General features: G+C 76.3%; 5 protein-coding genes across 6 annotated transcripts; 3 read left to right on the top strand and 2 right to left on the bottom strand.

The window, feature by feature from the left end:
- Positions 1-150: 150 nt before the first annotated feature.
- CCDC142 (coiled-coil domain containing 142) lies at positions 151-4,340 on the top strand (the record flags this gene model as incomplete). Its single annotated transcript, XM_080589778.1, has 8 exons — positions 151-2,332; positions 2,405-2,560; positions 2,660-2,817; positions 2,915-3,073; positions 3,248-3,362; positions 3,435-3,612; positions 3,684-3,895; positions 4,055-4,340. 8 exons carry the CDS (start codon positions 151-153, stop codon positions 4,306-4,308), a joined length of 3,414 nt encoding a protein of 1,137 aa, XP_080445904.1. The 3' UTR covers positions 4,309-4,340.
- A 493-nt stretch (positions 4,341-4,833) lies between these two features.
- LOC308194219 (programmed cell death protein 4-like) lies at positions 4,834-8,293 on the top strand. The gene is made up of 11 exons (XM_080589801.1): positions 4,834-5,076; positions 5,186-5,456; positions 5,910-6,007; positions 6,105-6,218; positions 6,498-6,719; positions 6,906-7,003; positions 7,066-7,180; positions 7,512-7,619; positions 7,688-7,798; positions 7,884-8,023; positions 8,101-8,293. The coding sequence occupies exons 1-11, from the start codon at positions 4,849-4,851 to the stop codon at positions 8,150-8,152; spliced, it is 1,557 nt and encodes a 518-aa protein (XP_080445927.1). The 5' UTR covers positions 4,834-4,848; the 3' UTR covers positions 8,153-8,293.
- An 81-nt stretch (positions 8,294-8,374) lies between these two features.
- On the top strand, positions 8,375-11,315 carry MOGS (mannosyl-oligosaccharide glucosidase). The gene is made up of 4 exons (XM_080589779.1): positions 8,375-8,773; positions 8,891-9,111; positions 9,237-9,430; positions 9,499-11,315. The coding sequence occupies exons 1-4, from the start codon at positions 8,422-8,424 to the stop codon at positions 11,207-11,209; spliced, it is 2,478 nt and encodes an 825-aa protein (XP_080445905.1). The 5' UTR covers positions 8,375-8,421; the 3' UTR covers positions 11,210-11,315.
- Positions 11,316-11,563: 248 nt separating this feature from the next.
- On the bottom strand, positions 11,564-13,683 carry WBP1 (WW domain binding protein 1). The gene is made up of 4 exons (XM_080589802.1): positions 13,456-13,683; positions 13,094-13,196; positions 12,846-13,007; positions 11,564-12,666 (listed from the first exon to the last, which is right to left on the bottom strand). The coding sequence occupies exons 1-4, from the start codon at positions 13,522-13,524 to the stop codon at positions 12,008-12,010; spliced, it is 993 nt and encodes a 330-aa protein (XP_080445928.1). The 5' UTR covers positions 13,525-13,683; the 3' UTR covers positions 11,564-12,007.
- A 156-nt stretch (positions 13,684-13,839) lies between these two features.
- On the bottom strand, positions 13,840-16,603 carry INO80B (INO80 complex subunit B). Of its 2 annotated transcripts, none has more exons than XM_080589799.1 (5): positions 16,405-16,603; positions 16,012-16,207; positions 15,718-15,836; positions 15,182-15,363; positions 13,840-14,930 (listed from the first exon to the last, which is right to left on the bottom strand). In XM_080589799.1, exons 1-5 carry the CDS (start codon positions 16,448-16,450, stop codon positions 14,064-14,066), a joined length of 1,410 nt encoding a protein of 469 aa, XP_080445925.1. In that variant the 5' UTR covers positions 16,451-16,603; the 3' UTR covers positions 13,840-14,063. The 2 variants fall into 2 exon arrangements, with proteins under 2 accessions (XP_080445925.1, XP_080445926.1); XM_080589800.1 differs by having other exon boundaries at positions 14,292-14,902; positions 16,405-16,569.
- Positions 16,604-16,871: the final 268 nt, after the last annotated feature.

The following is a 16,871-nucleotide window of genomic DNA, read 5'->3' as shown; positions in this document are numbered from 1 at the left end:
CAGCAGGCGGGGGCGGGAGCGGGCGGGCGGCCGTCCCTGCCCGCAGCCCTGCGCCGGATTAGCGGGGCTCACGAGCGCTAAGCTCATTTCCCGGCGGCCCTGCCGGCGGCGGTCGCCCGTGCCCGGAGCCGTGCCCGTGCCCGGCCCAGCATGCAGGACGGACGGCCCGGGAGGAGCTGCGGGACGCCCTGCGGGCAGGTGAGGCCCCGAGCCCCGCGGGGACGGCGCGGCGGGGACGGGGCGCGCAGCTCTGCCCTCGGGGCCCGGCCCCGGTCCCTGCCCGCGGCCCCCGCTCCCCGGCGGCGCCGTGGGGGCCTTAGTTGGGTAACGGGCGAGCGGGCTGGTGGGGAGCTCTGGGGCCGGCGCACCCGGGGAGGGCCGGGCCGGGCCGGGGCGCAGCAGGGCGCCGCCACCCGCCGGCAGCACGGCCCCGGCCCGGCGCAGAGGTCGCGGCCTGGCGGCGGCACCGGGCCCGGCCCCGCTTTCGGCGTCTCCTCGGCAACTGCGCCCGCCCGCAGGGCGTCACGTGGCCCCGCCCCGGGAGGGGGCGTGGCGTTCCGGCTCGGCGGGCACCGATTGGCGGCGCGGGCGGGCGGCCCCGCCCCCTGCTGCCCGCCCCCTGCCCGCAGCCGCCGCCCGCCGCCCGCCCGCCCCCGCTCCCGGTGCCCGGCCCGGTGCCCGCCCCGCCGGTCCTGCCCGCGCTGCCGCCCCTGCTGCCGCCCCTGCTGCCGCCGCTCGCCGCCCCGCCCCGGCCGCCCGCGGAGCCAGGTGAGCGCCGCCGCCCCCCGTTCTCCCCGCCCCGCGCCCGGCTCGGTCCCGGTGCCGGTGCCGGTGCCGGTCCCGTCCCCGCAGGCGGCGGCCCCCGGGGCGGCCTGGCCCGCTCGCTGCGGAAGGCGGAGGCCATGCTGCGGAGCTGCGTCGGCCCCGGCCTGCGGCGCCTGCTGCCCCCCCCCGCCCGGCCCGGCCGCCCCGGGCGGGGACGCGGAGGAGCGCCCCGAGGCGCTGGCGGGGCTGGAGCGGAGCCTGGCGGGGCTGCGCCGCGCCTTCCGCGCCTGGGAGGACCCGCGCACCGAGACCTTCCGCGGCCACGTGCGGCACCAGCCCGCCGACGCCTTCTCCTTCCACCCGCTGCACCCGCGCGTGGCCGAGCGCGGCGCCACGCTGCAGGCGCTGCTGCGGCACCGCCACCTCCTGCGCCTGGCCCGCGAGTACTGCCGCCGCCTGCACGCCGCCTCCGCCTTCCTCCGCCGGCTGTTCCCCGGGGCGCCGGGGGCGGCCCGGCCGCTGCGGGGGCTCTGCGAGGAGCTGCGGGCGCACGCCGGGCACTGGAGCGCGCTGCAGCGGCGGATGCGCGGCGAGGCCTGGCTGCGCCCGCTGCTGCTGCCCCGGCACGAGGCGGTGGCGCACATGCGGCGGGCGCTGGGGCTGCTGGCGCTGCAGGCGGCGCGGCTGCTGGAGGCGCGGGCCAAGGAGGCGCTGCGGGGCCTGGCGAGGGCCGGGCCCCCGGGTCCCCCCCCGGCGCTGCTCGCCGACCTCTTCCAAGGGCTGGAGATCTACAACCGCGTGCTGGGCGACCTGGACCCCGAGCTGGGCTCCGTCCGAGGCTGGGCGGGGGGGCTGCCCCGCGCCTTCCCCCTGCAGAGGGTGCTGGCGGTGCTGGCGGCTGAGCGCGGCCGGCTGGCGGCCAAGCGGCTCGGGCAGCTCCTGCGGCACGGGGCAGAGGGCACCGAGCTTTGGCCTCCAGCTGGCTGCCCCATCGCAGCGGGGGATGTGGGACCTTCGGGCCGGGGAGTGCTGCAGAACCTCCCCGAGGAGCTGCGGGCGCTGTGTGTGGAGGACAAGGAGCTCGTTGGCCCCATCCTGGAGGTGCTGGTGGCCTCCGCTGACAGCCTCTGGCGCCACGTGCTCAGCGAGCCCGCGGGGAGCCCCGTGCCCCCATGCACGGCCCCGCGGCCGGGCTCCCCGGGCTGGAAGTCGGTGCGCTGGCTGGACACGTCCCACGCGGCAGCGGCCGAGGCCCTGTACACCCGGTACCTCCCGCTCTTCTGGGACGCCACCAGCGCCGCGCTGGGCCTGCGGCTGGAGCTGCTGGACTGCAGGGCAGGACGGGCCCCCAGCAACACGCAGGAGCTGTGCCAGGCACTCGCCCAGGGTCCCTGCGGAGTGGTCGCCTCCGGGAGACCCCCAGCCCTGCACCGGGGACCAAGGGTCCTGCAGGGCGTCCCTCAGCGCTGTCCCCCTGCAGCCTGCATCCCCCCGGAGTGCCAGGAGGAGCTGGAGCGGCTCTGCCTGCGCCTGCTGTGCCAGGGCGTCCTGCGCACCTGGGAGCGAGGTAGGGGGTGCGGGGTGGCCAGGGGGGCCCTGCCCGGTGCCCAGCACCGCTCACCCCGTGTCCCCCTCGCAGACTTCACCCGGGCACTGGGCTCGGGGCTGTGTGACCGGTGCTCAGCGGTGCCGGAGCCATCAGGGGGAGCGGCGCAGAGCAGCACCGCCCGGCTCCTGCAGCAGCTCTACCCAGGCCTGTCCTTCGCCCTGCGGCACCTGCCGCCCGCGCTGGAGGGTGAGTGGCACCTTGTCATGGCCCTGCTCTGCTGAGCTCCTGCTAGGTGCGGCGTCACCGCAGCCACCACCACGTCCCCACCGCTCTGTCTGCCCCCAGGCAGCCCCCCCGGCTCGCCCTGCCTGCGCCTGCAGCTGCTGGGCCGGTGCCTGGCCACGGTGCAGGCCTCCTGCTCCTGGCTGATGGGCAAGGCCTTCCAGTACCTGGCGTCCTGGTCCCTCCACCAGTTCCTGCTCGTCACCCAGGGAGACCTGCAGGTGAGTGCAGGGCCAGGGTGGGGGCAGAGGGGGCTCAGCCCCACTGCGGGGCTGGGGGCAGGATCTGGGTCACTCTTCTTCCCTCTGCCGCCTACAGCTGCTGAAGGCCGAGACAGACGCGCTGGTGCTGCTGGTGAGCGCGGCCTTCCTGGAGTCCGGGGACAGCCCCCAGCACCTCGCGCCCCACCAGCGGCTCCGGTCCCACCAGGAGATGTGGCTGTGCCAGCAGATCCGCTTCATGGCTGCCAGCATCCAGGTAGGGCCGAGCACTGCCAGCAGCTTGTGTGCCACTGCCACAGCCCCAGGTGCCAGCGGCTGCCACGCACCGAGCCCTGCACTGTTGGGAGAGGTCCCGCAGCGGGGAGGGAGTGGTTTGGCACGCCTGGGCGCTGGGCTGCGCAGCCCCAGCTCCCCTCGCTCCGCTCCCCAGCAATTTGCGGGGGAAGTGCTGAAGATGTTCTCCACTGACTGCAAGCGGATGTCGGCCGAGATCTTTGACCAGACCATGCCACTGGGCAAGCACTGGAGGGTCAGCCTCCGAGCCGGTGGGTAGCAGGCGCCCCGGCCCCCCCAGCCCTGGCAGGGCCGCGGGGCTGACCGGGTCCCCGTCCCCGCAGAGCTGCCCAGCTCCCCCAGCGAGTACGCGGCGGCAGCGGCCCAGACGGTGCTGGGCCAGGTCCTGCAGGGTGCCCAGCTGCTGCCCCGCGACTGCCAGGTGCCCGCCCTGGCCCGGGTCACGACGGCCTTCGTGGAGGCCTGGATGGATCACATCCTGGCTCGGAAGATCAAGTTTAGGTGAGGGTGGCGGGGCCGCGGCTGGGCAGGGGCAGGGGCCGGGGGCGCCCAGGCTGAGGCGCTGTGCGCAGCCTGCAGGGCGCCCTGCAGCTGCAGCAGGACTTCGCGCTGGTGCGGGACCTGGTGCAGTCGGAGCACTACGGGCTGGCGCCCGAGACCCGGCAGTCGCTGCTCTCCCTGCGCGTCTTCCAGCAGATGGACAGCGCCATCCTCTGCCTGCTGCAGCAGCCCAGCGGCAAGGCCTACCTGTCCTCCCACCCCTGGCCCTCCCTGCGCCAGTGCTGTGAGTTGGGACGGGGACAGGGATGGGAGCCCCCAGCCCGCAGCTCCCGCGGTGCCTGGCGCGGGCTCCTCATCCCTCCCCGGTGCCAGGGAGCTCGGGACGGGGGGCATGGGGCAGGCCCCCATCCCTCCTGTGACCCCGTCTCCTCTCCCCATCCAGGCTCCAACGATGGCGCCCGCACGCAGGAGCTGGGCACGAGCAGCCTGCACAGCCTGGAGACCCTGGAGGCGCCGGGGGCCGCGGCGGGGCCCCCCCCGGACTCCCCCAGCGCAGAGCCTCCCGGCCGGCTGCGCGCCCCCCCCGAGTCCTACCTGGCGGGCAGCCAGCAGCAGTGGCTGGCGCTGCGGCTGCGCGGGGCCCGGCGCTGGCGTGTGCCCGGCCTGCCCTGCATGGCCAAGAGCCCCGAGGGCTGAGCAGCAATAAAGCGCCCAGCGAGCTGAGCTGAGCCGGGCTCTGGGCCTCCGTCCCCTTCCCTGTGGGGGGGTCCCGTGGGAGCACCCGGGGGGGGCAGCCCCAGCCCCGGCTGCCGACTGCCGGCGCTCGCGGCCTCGAGCAGGGGGCCCGTGGCCGTCGTCCCGGTGCCGCTCCCTGCCACCCCGCGTGGGTGCCCGCCCGGGGACACCCCCGGGGACGTCCCCGTCCCCGCTGTGCCCGAGGGGCTCCGCCGGCCCCGCCAAGCCCCGTGCGGCTCAGGCCGTGCTCGCCCGGTGCTGCCCGGTGCCGTGCTGCCCACCCGGGGCCGGTGCGGGGGGGGGGGGGGGGGGAGGTTCCCCGCGGGGGGGTCGGGGTCCGCACCGCGCCGCTGCCGACCCCCGTGCCCCTGCCGTGCCCCCGCCGTGCCCCCGCGTCTCGTTTCTCCCCCCCCCCCCGCGGTGCCGCCGCGCCCGGTGCCGGGGTCTCCCGGCCCCCCGGTGCTCCCCGCGCCCGGTGCCGGCGAGACTACGGCTCCCATCATGCCGCCGCTGCCGCCCGGTCACTTCCTCCGCGCGGCGGGGCGGGGCGGGGTCGGGCCGAGCCGCGCACCCCTTCCCCGTCCCGGTCCCGGTCCCCGTCCCCGTCCCGGTCCCCGTCCCCGTCCCGGTGCCGCCTCGGGCCCGGCCCGGCCCGGCCCCGCCGCCGCCGCGATGTCCGCCGCCAGCGCGGCCGAGCTGGGCGCCGCCGACCGCGCCCCCTTCGCCACGGCAAGTACCGGGACCGGGACCGGGAGCGGGACCGGGAGCGGGAGCGGGAGCGGGGCGGGAGGGGCCGGGTCCCGGCGGGGCGCGCGGTGACGGTGCCGGTGGTGCGCAGGGCCCGTGCCCGGCGGGCGCCGAGGAGGACGGGGCCGAGGAGCTGCCGGGGGCCGGGGGGCCGCTGGCCTGGGCCCCCCGCGAGAAGCTGCTGCACGAGGCGCGGCTCAAGGCCAAGGCCAAGCGGCGGCTGCGGCGCGCCTCGTCCCGGGACTCGGCCCGAGAGTCGCTGTCTGAGGGCGCCGAGCCCGGCCCCGAGCCCGGCAGCCCCAAGGGCAGGGCCCACGACCGCAAGTCCCGCATGGGCAAGGGCCGCGGGCTGCCCAAGAAAGGTGAGGGGCGGGCTGGGGTCCCCGCGAGCCCCGGGGGGCTGGGACCCCCCTCCATTTCCCCCTGGGGCTGGGGACCCCGCACAGCCCTGTCCCCCCCCCCCCCCATGGGGCTGGGACCCCCCTCTTCCATTTCCCCCTGGGGCTGGGGACCCTGCACAGCCCTTTCACCCGCCCCCCCCCATGAGGCTAGAACCCCCCCTCTTTCCATTCCCCCCGAGGCTGGGACCCCCATACAGCCCTGTCACCCCCCCATGAGGCTGGGACCCTCCCCTGCATCCTCCCTGACCCGCACAGCCCTGACACCTCCCCACGAGCTTGCCCCCTTCCCCCCCCCTCCTCGCATCCCCCATGGGGCAGGGCTCCCTCCCATCCCCCCAGGCTGGCCCTGCTGGTAGCCCCCCCCGGGTGGTTTCAGTGCCCCCTGTGGCTGAGCCCCCTCTATGCCCGGTGCAGGCGGTGCCGGGGGCAAGGGTGTGTGGGGTGCCCCCGGCGTGGTGTACGGCTACCAGGAGCCCGACGCCCGCGACCCCAACTACGACGAGGTGGCTCAGGTACAGCCCCGGCCCCCTCCCTGAGCCCCTGCCTGGGGCAGCCCCCACTGTGGGCGGCTGGAGCCCCACGGATAGCCACGTCCGTCTGTCCCCGCAGGGGGACACGGTGTATGCCACCGTGGTGCCCGAGCTGGAGGAGGACGAGCTGGAGAAGAACGTGCAGCCCATGGTGCTGGAGTACTTTGAGCACGGGGACACCAGCGAGGTCATGGTGCGTCGGGGCAGGGGAAGAGGGGACCCTCGGTGAGGGGGACGGGGCCAGCTGGTGCGGGGCAGGGTCCCGGGGAGGGGAAGGGCCCCTTGGAGCGAGGAGGGGGGTCCCTTGCTGGTGGTAGCCCTTTGGAAGGGGCAGGGTCCCTCGGGGAGGGGACGGGGTGCCTTGGTGATGGGGAGGGGAGATGCAGGGGCCAGGCTGGTGGTGGGGCAGGGTCCGGGGAGGGGCAGGGTCTGGGGGGTGTGCGCGGGGCCGGCGTTAACGTGCTGGGCGCAGGCGCTGCTGCGGGGGCTGAACCTGGGCAGCCAGAAGCACGCGGTGCCCTCGCTGGCGGTGGCACTGGCGCTGGAGGGCAAGGCCAGCCACCGCGAGCTGACGTCCCGCCTGCTGTCCGACCTGGTGGGCCGCGTGGTGAGCCCCGAGGACATCGCCTGGGCCTTCGACAAGATGCTGCAGGACCTGCCCGACCTCATCCTCGACACCCCCGAGGCCCCCCAGGTGTCAGCGGGCGCGGGGACGCGGCCGTGCCAGGGCGCGCTCTGGGGTTGTGGCCATGCCGGGGGCTGCCGTGCGGGGAGGTGGCTGTGCCGGGGGGGTGGACGTGCCAGGGGGTGCCAGGGGAACGTGGCCGTGCTGGCAGTGCTTGGGTCGGCGGCGGGCCACGCGCTGACACCGTGCCCCCAGATGCTGGGGCAGTTCATCGCCCGGGCGGTGGCCGACCACGCGCTGCCCCTGGACTTCCTGGAGCGCTACAAGGGGCGCGTGGACTGCGAGCACGCCAGGTAAGCGCCGCCCCGGCCCCCGCTGCCCGCCCCGCGCCCGGCCCTCACCCCGTCCTCCGCAGGGCCGCCCTCGACCGCGCCGCCGTCCTGCTGCGCATCAAGCGCGACGTCAACCGGCTCGACAACGTCTGGGGCGTGGGGGGCGGCCAGCGCCCCGTCAAGCACCTGGTCAAGGAGGTCAGCGCGTGGCCGGCCCCGCGTGCATCCCGCGCCGCATCCCCCGGTCCCGCCCATTCCCCGTCCATGCGGATGTCCCCACGCTTCGTCCCCTCCCATGGGCCCTGCCCATGCCTCCAGACGTGCCGTGTGTGTCCCCCGCCGCACCCCTCTGCACGTGCGTGCCCACGTGGCACCCACTGCTCGTGTCCCCGGTCTGTTCTGCCATACCAGCAGCACCCCCAGCTGTCTCAGTGCCACCCCCCCATCAGGACCCCATTCCCAGCCCTCCCCACACAAAGTCCCGGTGCTGTGTCCCCACTGTCTCCACCGCAGCCGCCTCTGTCCCCAGATGAACCTGCTGCTGCGGGAGTACCTGCTCTCCGGGGAGGTGTCGGAGGCTGAGCGCTGCCTGCGGGCGCTGGAGGTGCCGCACTTCCACCACGAGCTGGTGTACGAGGTGAGGGGCTGGGGGGGCTGGGGGTGCCGGGGGGGCCCCGCGGCCGTGCTGACGCCCGCTGCCCGCAGGCGGTGGTGATGGTGCTGGAGGGCTCCGGGGACGCGCCAGTGACGATGATGGTGACGCTGCTGAAGGTGCTGTGGGAGACGGGGCTGGTGACGCTGGACCAGATGAACCGGGTGAGCGCGGAGGCAACCGTCGGGGGGGTGGGGGTGCGGGGCGGGGGTCCCAGGGCTGACGCCTGCAGTGTCCCCGCGACCCCAGGGCTTCCAGCGGGTGTACGCGGAGCTGGGGGACATCAGCCTGGACGTGCCCCTGGCCCACGGCCTCCTGGAGCGGCTGGTGGAGCTCTGCTTCCAGCGCGGCATCATCACCAGGGCGCTGCGGGACGCCTGCCCCGCCAGGTACGGGGGGGCGGGGGGGCGGGGGGGCCTTCATCCCCTCACCCCCTCCTCCTCCTCCTCCTCCTCCTCCTCCACAGGGGCCGAAAGCGCTTCGTCAGCGAGGGCGACGGGGGCCAGGTCAAGCAGTGAGCGCCGGGCACGGCCCCCCCGGGCTCCGAGGGCCCCGCCGCTGCTGCCCCGGGACCAGACCCGGAGCCGGAGCCGGGGCCGGGGCCGGGGCCGCCGGTGCGGGCGGGCCGGGCGCGGGCACAATAAAGCGGCTTCCAGGGACGAGCGCGTCTGCGTCTGCGGCTCGGGCCCCGCCGGTACCGGGGACGCCGCGGTCCCCCCCCAGCGGCGGCCCCCGGAGGCGCCGCCAGGGGGCGCTCCCCCCCCCCCCGGCCCGGTGACACGCGGCGATGGCGGCGGAGCGGCGGCGGCGGGGCGCGGAGGGGCCGCGGGAGGCGCGGGGCCGGCCCCGGGAGCGGGAGCGGGAGCGGGGCGCGGCGCGGGGGGCGCGGGGCGGGCGGGCGGCGCTGGGGCTGGCGGCGGCGCTGGCGCTGGGGCTGGGGCTGGCGGCGGCGGCGGCGGCGCTGGCGCAGTGGGGCCGGTGGCGAGCGGCCGCCCGCGCCGTCAGCCCGCACCCCGCGCCCCCCGCGCTGCCCCCCGGCGCCGCCGGGCCCCGCGCCGCGCCCCGCCGCTTCTGGGGCTCCTACCGGCCCCACGTCTACTTCGGCATGAAGACCCGCAGCCCCCGCGCCGTCGTCACCGGTACGCGGCGGGGCCGGGGGGGGGGCTCGGGCCGGGCTCGGGGCCGGCGGGCGGGGGGCGGCGGCGGGGGGCCGGGGACCGGCAGCCGGCTGAGCGCCCCCCGCCCCGCGCCCCCAGGGCTGATGTGGCTGCAGCAGCGGGAGGCGGGGGGCGGCCTGCGGCACACGTGCGAGCAGGGCGACGGGCTGGCGAGCTACGGCTGGCTGCGGCACGACGGCGACAACTTCGGGGTGCAGGACGTGCGCGACCGCGGGCTGCTGCTGCGCACCGAGTTCGTCAAGCGGCCCGGCGGGGAGCACGGCGGGGACTGGAGCTGGCGCGTCACCGCCCGGCCCGAGGTGGGTGCTGCCGCACGCGACCCCCAGCTGTCAGCTGGCAAACCCCCCTAGTCGTCGGCGTCCCCGGGAGGGGAACGCGGGCGGCCCCGGCACCCCCCGATCCGGACGCGTCCCCCCTCCCGCAGGGCGCGGGCAGCCCGGCCTCCCTCGTCTCCCTCTTCTTCTACGTGGCCACGGACGGGCAGGGGACGCTGCGGCCACACGTGGAGGACGGGACGCGGCTGGCCGCCGTGACCGGGACGTCCGAGGAGCTGGGCGACTTCAAGATCACCTTCCTCAGGCCCACCACGGAGAGCGGGGAGGACCCCAAGTACAGCAGGTGCCTCGCAGTGCCCGCGCCCCCCGTCCCCGGGGTGCCGCCGGGCGCTGACGTCTCTGTGCTTGCAGCTACCACTACCTGGACGCGTGGAGCCCGGGGCTGCACCGCCTCACCGACGTGGTGCGGAGCAGCCTGAGCGACCGCTTCGTCTTCTCCCCGCCGGGCGGGCCCCGGCAGCGCTTCCTGGCCGTGGACACCTTCCACGGGCTGCCGGGAGCGGCGGAGGCCCCGCACAGCCACCTGCTGCTGCACCAGGTGACGCTGCGGCTGCCAGCCCGCGTGGAGGTGACCTTCGAGTCGGGCAGCGTGCGGGACCGGCACGGCCCGCTGGTGGGGCCGGCGCTGACGGCGGAGCTGGCGCGGCACGAGGCCGCCTTCGAGCGGCGCTTCGAGGAGACCTTCGCCCTGGAGCGCAAGGGCTTCCCGCCCGCCCAGCGCCGCTTCGCCCAGGCCGCCCTCAGCAACATGCTGGGTGGGATGGGCTACTTCCACGGGCACTCCCTGGTGCAGTCCCCGCTGCACGAGCACCCCGTGCCTTACCCCGAGAGCTCCCTCTTCACCGCCGTGCCCTCCCGCTCCTTCTTCCCCCGCGGCTTCCTCTGGGACGAGGGCTTCCACCAGCTGCTGCTGGCGCGCTGGGACCCCGAGCTGAGCCGCGAGGTGATCGCGCACTGGTTCGACCTGATGAACGCGGAGGGCTGGATCCCGCGGGAGCAGATCCTGGGCGAGGAGGCGCGCGCCAAGGTGCCCCCCGAGTTCGTCGTGCAGCACAGCGAGACCGCCAACCCCCCCACGCTCTTCCTGGCGCTGCAGCGGCTGCTGGGGACGGCCCCGCTGCCCTACCTGCGCCGCCTCTTCCCCCGCCTGCGCGCCTGGTACGAGTGGTACAACAGCACCCAGGCCGGGCCCCTGCCCTACACCTTCCGCTGGCGCGGCCGCGACGCCGACCCCGAGCGCTTCCTCAACCCCAAGACGCTGGCGTCGGGGCTGGACGATTACCCCCGCGCCTCGCACCCCTCGGCGGACGAGCGGCACCTCGACCTGCGCTGCTGGATGGCGCTGGCCTCCCAGGTGCTGGCGGAGGCGGCCGAGCGGCTGGGGGAGCCGGCGGAGCCCTACCGGCAGATGCAGCGGGCGCTGAGCGACAACGAGCTGCTGGAGCGGCTGCACTGGGCCGAGGAGCTGGGCGCCTTCGCCGACTACGGCAACCACAGCCGGGCGGTGGGGCTGCGGCGCGAGGCGGTGCGGGCGGCCCCCGGGCGGCCCCCCCCGGCCCCCCGGCTGGTGCGCGTGGTGCGCGAGGCGCCTCGGCCCCGCTTCGTGGGGGCGCTGGGCTACGTCAGCCTCTTCCCGCTGCTGCTGCAGCTGCTGCCCCCCGACTCGCCACGCCTGGCCCCCGTGCTGGCCGCCATGCGCAGCGAGCGGCAGCTCTGGACGCCCTTCGGCCTGCGCTCGCTCGCCCGCGACAGCCCCCTCTACATGCAGCGCAACACGGAGCACGACCCCCCGTACTGGCGGGGCCCCGTCTGGGTCAACATCAACTACCTGGCGCTGCGGGCGCTGCACGCCTACGGCAGCCGCCCCGGGCCCCACCGGGAGCAGGCGGCGGAGCTGTACCGCGAGCTGCGGCACAACCTCGTCACCAACCTGTACCGGCAGTACGCCGAGAGCGGCTACCTCTGGGAGCACTACAGCGATAGCACCGGCGCGGGGCAGGGCTCCCACCCCTTCACCGGCTGGTCGGCGCTGGTGGTGCTGGTGATGGCCGAGGACTACTAGGGCAGGGTGTGCCGGGGGGGGGGCCGGCTTTCTCAGGGGCAGGTGGAGGCGCCCCGGGACCGGGGCTCGAGTCCTCCACCGACAATAAACCTTGGCCGTGACGCGCCTCGGTGCCTGTGTCAGGGATGGGTGCGAGGGCCAGGCATGCGGCATAGGAACGGCCGCTGCTGCCCCCGCACCTGCCGGACCCCAGCTGTCCTGGTCCTCCCCTGCTGCTGGGGGGGGGGCAGCACCCGCTCACTGCAACGCCCCCGCCCACGGGGAAAGATTGGGGAGGGGGAGGGGGGGTCACAGCTCAGCCCCAGCTCCACAGCACCCTGCGCTCCCCCAGGCCCCACAGAGGAAGGCGGCGGGGCTGTAACTCCACATCTCTTTAATGATGAGGGAACGCTACTCAGACCCCGCGCACAGGCCTGCGGGCTGCGGCGGGACGGAGCCGCCCCCCCCGGCCGGGGCCCGGCTCCCTGGAAGCAGTTCAGGGGGGACAGCGGGGGGCACGGCGGCGCCGCGGCGGGGCCATCCCGGGGGCTCCGCGGCCAGAGTCCACAGCCCGGGGATGGCGGCACAGCCCGCGGGGCCGCAGCGGGGAGCGGAGGCGGGGGAAGGCGGCCCCGCCGCACCCGGGGCCCTCTGAGCAGGGGCGGCTTCAGCACCGAGGTGCCCCCAGCCCGGCTGCTCCAAGGCGGGGAGCGGCGGCGCGAGCCGTGGCGGCGGGGAGATGCGCGGGCGGCACCGGGCCGGCCCCGGGGGCAAGGTGATGGTGGCGGCGGGGGCAACGGCAGGGTCGGGCCGGGCCCCTCAGACGGGCAGGGCGGGAGCGCCCGGCTCCCCGCCCCCCCCCTCGGCCGGGATGCTGCACCGGGCCGGGGGCGGCGCGGGGCCGGCCTTGCCCAGCAGGCGCACGCCCTCGCCCTCACCCTCCTCGCCACCCTCCTCCTCCTGGCAGCGCCCCACCTCGATGCCCGAGTCGCCCGTCAGGCGCCGGTGCCGGTAGTGCTCGCCGCCCTCCTCCGGGGCCGCGCCACCCTCCTCCTCCTCGCCTTCCTCGATGTCCGAGCACCGGTGGCAGTCGGCCTCGAAGAAGTCCACGTTGGAGGAGAAGAGGGCGTGCTTGTGCGGGGCCGGGCGGGCGGGCAGCTCCTCGGGCAGCTCCCAGCTGGCACCGGTGCCGGTGCTGCTGGTGCCGCCCTCCTCGCTGGGCGTGCTGGCCCGGCTGCGCTCCGTCTCGTCCGTCACCTGCACCGACAGCGAGGTGCTGCTGGGGGACGTCACGCAGCTCGACTCGCAGGAGCAGCTGGTGTAGTTCTCCGAGCTGGGCGAGAGCGTGAGGCTGCTGGAGCCCAGGCGGCTGCGCGGCCCGCTCAGCTGGGCCAGGATGGCGCTGTAGGGCGGCGGCGGCGTGCTGGGCCGGTGGGCCACCTCCTCGTAGGCAGGCAGCTTGAAGGAAGCCAGCATCCCTGCGGGGGGCACGCGGTGAGCACGGCCAACGAGAGCCCCCCACCGGCGCCCATCTCTGCGGGGCGCAGCCACCCCAAACTGCCACGGCCCCCTCTGTCCCCGGGGGGTTCCTCAGGACCGGGCCGAGCGCAGAGCCGAGCGCGGGGCCCTGGGGACGTGCGGGGGCAGTGGCACTCACTGAGATCCATCATGGAGGTGGGGTAGTTGCAGGCACCGTGGTAGGCGATGAGGTTGATCTCCCGCTGCCGCTGCTGCTGCTGCAGGCGCAGCTTGGCCCGGCGGTGCCGGTAGGCACAGCAGCAGCTGAAGAGGATGAGGATGGTCCAGAGCAGCCAGAACCCTGCGGGGCAGAGCGGGGTGACCGTCCCAACGCGCCGCTGCCCCCGCCTGCCCCGCGCCCAGCCCCCGCCCCCCCGCCGCACTCACACCACAGCTCGTAGTAGTACGTGCAGCAGCCGGTCTCTCCGCAGCAGTGCCCGGTCTCGCACACGTAGGGCTGGTTGTTCACCCCCGGGCAGTACTCCCGAGCCTGCGGGGGGCAGCGACACCGTCACGCGCGGGGCGCGGAGCCGGGCCGCCCGCCGCCGCTGCTGGGCGCCCGCTGCAGGGCACCGGGACCGGCCCCGGGGGGCTGCGGCGGGGCGGCACGGGGCGGGTCGGGATCGGGCAGAAGGAGACCGGACGGGACGGGACGGGACGGGACGGGACGGGACGGGACGGGACGGCACCGGCCCGCCCCGTCCGGGCTCGCGGCGCCCCCCCCGCCGCGCGGCCTCTCCCGCCGGTACCTGCTGGTGCTGCCGGCCCAGCAGCGCGGCCCAGGCCCCCTCGGCGCCGCCGCTCCCGGGCCGCTCCATGGCGCCGCCTACAGCCCGCCGCGGCCCCGCGCCGGCTCCTCCCGCTCGGCCGCCCCGGCCCCCGCCGCCCGCAGCAGCAGCCGCTGCCCCCCCGCCGCCGCCGCCGCCCCCATGGCGGCCGCCGGGGCCCCCGCCGCCGCCCGGGCCGCAGCCGCCGCCGCCGCCATCGCTCCCGGGCCCGAGGTCCCGCCCCCCCGCCGCCGCCGCGGCCAATCGGGCGCCGCCTCGCCGCCGCCCGCCAATCGGCGCCTCCGCCGCCGCCCTGCCCCCGCCAATCGGGTGCCGTCTGCCCGCACCTCACGCCCAACAACAGAGACAAAGGGACCGAGCCCCGCCCCCGCGGGGAGTGGCGGCGGCCGCGGCCAATCGGAGGCCGAGCACCACCTCCCCGGCCGCGACGGACGTGGCTCCTGCCCAATGGGGGCCTCGCCCTCCGTAGGCGCGCCTGACGGGCATCTAGTACCACCAATGGCGAGCTCGGTCCCGTCCCAGAGGCGGGCGCTTAGGAAGCCGCAGCTAAACAGACGCGAAAGCACAGCTCAGGCGAAAGATTGGCGGAGAGGCCGACCAACCAGCGGCGTTGTTCTTTGCCAGACAGCGCTCCCAGCCAATAGGGCCCGCCGGCAGCTGCCCGCCCACCCCCCACCCCCTGGCCCCGCCTCCGTTGCCCCGGGAGGGGCGGAGCCAACCGCGGCGTGCCCGGGGGGGCGGGGCTGGGCCCGGGGCCCGGCGGGGACCCCCCCGGAGCCTCCCCCAACGCCCCCCAGCCCTGGCCCAGGGACCACCGGGAAGCACCGGGGACCCCCCTGGGATTCCCCCGGTCCCAGCCCTGGCACCCGGCGGTGCCGCCAGTCCCGTCCTGTCCTGTCCCGTGCCTCCGGTCCCCTCCGGTCCCGTCCCGTGGGCGCCGGTGCTAGGCCGCAGCCTCCTGCAGCCGCAGGTTCTTCTTGTAGCAGGCCAGGCTGCAGAGCGGCAGCCCGGTGCGGGAGCAGGAGTAGCGCTTGTGGTTGGCGCAGCCGCTCACCCCGCAGAGCGTGGGCGGCGGCGGGGTGGGGGCGGGCACGGGCAGCAGCGGCAGCGCCATGCCGGCCGGGAAGGAGACGGTGATGCGGTCGGCGGCGTTGCAGTAGTGCACGACGGGGCAGGGCGCCTGCTTGGCCCTGCGCTCCCGCAGCGTCTTCACCTTGGCCTTGTTGGTCTTGGTGAGGCGCTCGATGGTCTGGTTCTTGTTCTCCTCCGCCTTCTTGGCCGCCTGCAGGCGCCGCTTGCGGGCCCGCTCCTCGCGCTTCACCAGCATCTCCTCCGTCATCTCCTTCGTCTTGTAGCCCATGGGCAGCTCCAGCAGCGGCTGGCTCTGCTGCTTGTGCAGGAGGGCTTTCTGCGGGGGCCACGGGGGTGCCATCAGGCTGCAGGAGAGGCCCCGGCAGGCGGGGGCACCCCGACCTGGGCCCCCATCCCTGTTCCTCCGAGGGCACAGAGGCTCCGACCTGATTCCCAGCCAGCTCTGGGGTCCCCACGCTCCTCATCTCGCCAGAGCCAGCCTCCTCTCAGGCAGCACCCAAACTAGGCAGGATGCCCCTGCCTGGGGGCTGCCCCTGAGCAGGCTTCACCACCACCACCCCAGCCCAGTCCCATGCCTCCATCCTGCCACCCTCACCTGTCTTGCCGTCAGCAGGGACTCATCCACTTCCTTCTTGAGCTCCCCGTTGTCGTCCAGCTCACCCTTCTCCAGGGCATCGAGCCAGCGCTCTTCTTCCTCCTCCTCCTCCTCACGGGCAGGGAAGCAACTCTCTGAGTCCAGGTCTGGCAGGGGTGAGGGGTCCAGGTTGCTGTCCTCATCTAGGCCAGGCAGCAAGGGACAAAACGGTAACTGCGGGAGCGCAGCTGCCGTGTCTGCTCCATCCTGGGGTGACGCCATCCCCAAACTGCATCAGGGTGACTCGCACTGCCCCCATGATGCAGGAACCATCTCTGCCCCCCTCAGTGAGGCACTGGACACTCGCAGCCTGCTTAAAGCCTGGAGGAGGGAACCAGAACATCCTTCCAGGGCTCCCCTCTTGCTCCAGCCCCTCCACTATCCCCTCCAGCCCAAGCCTTCCTCAGAGACCCTCCAGCCCCAACACCTCCCTGCCTTGTGCCCACATCAGTGGCAGCGGCCTGGGGCTGGCCGAGTGAGACCGCCCCAGCACTCACCCAGCCAGGCCCGGTACTGCTCGATGGGCACCCCCTCCGTGGGCTCGTCCTCCTCATCCACCACCATCAGCGGGGAGGGGGAACGCGGCGCCTCGGGGACCACCGTGAAGGTTGGCACACTGCGGAGAGAGCGCGGCAGCCCCTGAGGCCGGGACAGGGCTCTGGGGGGTGGGGGCGGGCACGGGTGCTGCGGGGCTGGGGGCGCTGGGGCAGTGGGACGCGGGAGGAGGCTGGCGGCCTGCCGGGCCCCTGTGCTGGGCAGGGTCTCAGGGTACAGCGGCCACGTGCTCTCACCTCTTGGTGCCCAGGATCTGCCCCCCGAGCTTGATCTTGAGCTTGAGCTGCGGCTTCCGCAGGGCGGCTCCAGGCTCCGGCGCCTCGAGCGCGGGCGGCCCCGCGGGCTCGTGGTGGTGCTTCTTCTTGTGCTTTTTCTTGTGCTTCTTGTGCTTCTTCTTGTGCGAGCCGTGCCCGCCGGCATCGTCCTCCTCGCCTGCGGGGCACCGGCATCAGCCCTGCCCGGAGCCCCGGCCGCGGGACCCCGGGAGGGGCAGGCGGGGACACCCCGCGGGGCCGGGGCTCCCGGGGCTGGGGCCAGGCCGCCGGCCGACCCAGGGGCACCGGGCCCGGCCCGAGGGGACCGCCGGGGAGCGCCCGGCCCCGGCCCGCCCCGGCCGCCCGGGGTCTCACCGTGCTCGCCGCCCTCCGCCCTGCCCCGCCGCCACGCCTTGCTCATCCGGCCGAGCCGCCCGCGCCCGGTGGCGGTGCTGGCGCCGACGCCCGAGCCCGCGACGTGGGGGAACCGATTCCGGACGGACCCGCTTCCGCCCGCCGCGGAGCACCGCGCGCAGCCTCGGGAGGGCGGGGGAGCGCCGCCGCCGCCATCTTTGAAGCGGGCAGAGGCCTCCGGGCCCCGCGGCCCGGGTGGGAACCGCTGCCGCGCGCCCTGGGGCCGGGCCCGCCCCTGCCCTGCCTCGGCCCGGCCACGGCGCGGGGGGGCCCGGGGCCGGGGTGCGGGGCGCGACGCGGGGGCGGGGGGGAGGGGCCGGGCCCGCCGGTACCGGGGAGCGCCGCGGCCGTCCCGGGTCAGCGCCCCCGGCCGGGGGGTCCCGCGGCGCCCCACGCGTGGGGCCCGACCGCCGCCCCCCCGGGGCGCG

This window comes from Anser brachyrhynchus (genome assembly GCF_964034855.1).
Source record: "Anser brachyrhynchus genome assembly, chromosome: 4".
Taxonomy (NCBI): domain Eukaryota; kingdom Metazoa; phylum Chordata; class Aves; order Anseriformes; family Anatidae; genus Anser; species Anser brachyrhynchus.
The sequence above is the reverse complement of the archived record's forward strand: the minus strand, read 5'-3'. Positions and strand labels throughout refer to the sequence as shown.

Coding starts and splice junctions, on each gene's coding strand:
- LOC308194219 (XM_080589801.1), top strand. CDS start 4,849: ATGCCGCCGCTGCCGCCCGGTCACTTCCTCCGCGCGGCGGGGCGGGGC. Junction 7,620..7,687: donor ACCACGAGCTGGTGTACGAG/GTGAGGGGCTGG, acceptor CGCTGCCCGCAG/GCGGTGGTGATGGTGCTGGA. Junction 8,024..8,100: donor CGGGACGCCTGCCCCGCCAG/GTACGGGGGGGC, acceptor CCTCCTCCACAG/GGGCCGAAAGCGCTTCGTCA.
- MOGS (XM_080589779.1), top strand. CDS start 8,422: ATGGCGGCGGAGCGGCGGCGGCGGGGCGCGGAGGGGCCGCGGGAGGCG. Junction 8,774..8,890: donor CCCCCGCGCCGTCGTCACCG/GTACGCGGCGGG, acceptor CCGCGCCCCCAG/GGCTGATGTGGCTGCAGCAG. Junction 9,431..9,498: donor GAGGACCCCAAGTACAGCAG/GTGCCTCGCAGT, acceptor CTGTGCTTGCAG/CTACCACTACCTGGACGCGT.
- WBP1 (XM_080589802.1), bottom strand. CDS start 13,524: ATGGAGCGGCCCGGGAGCGGCGGCGCCGAGGGGGCCTGGGCCGCGCTG. Junction 13,008..13,093: donor GTACTACTACGAGCTGTGGT/GTGAGTGCGGCG, acceptor TCTGCCCCGCAG/GGTTCTGGCTGCTCTGGACC. Junction 12,667..12,845: donor CACCTCCATGATGGATCTCA/GTGAGTGCCACT, acceptor TGCCCCCCGCAG/GGATGCTGGCTTCCTTCAAG.
- INO80B (XM_080589799.1), bottom strand. CDS start 16,450: ATGAGCAAGGCGTGGCGGCGGGGCAGGGCGGAGGGCGGCGAGCACG. Junction 15,364..15,717: donor GCAGTACCGGGCCTGGCTGG/GTGAGTGCTGGG, acceptor TGCCTGGCCTAG/ATGAGGACAGCAACCTGGAC. Junction 14,931..15,181: donor CCCTGCTGACGGCAAGACAG/GTGAGGGTGGCA, acceptor CCTCTCCTGCAG/CCTGATGGCACCCCCGTGGC.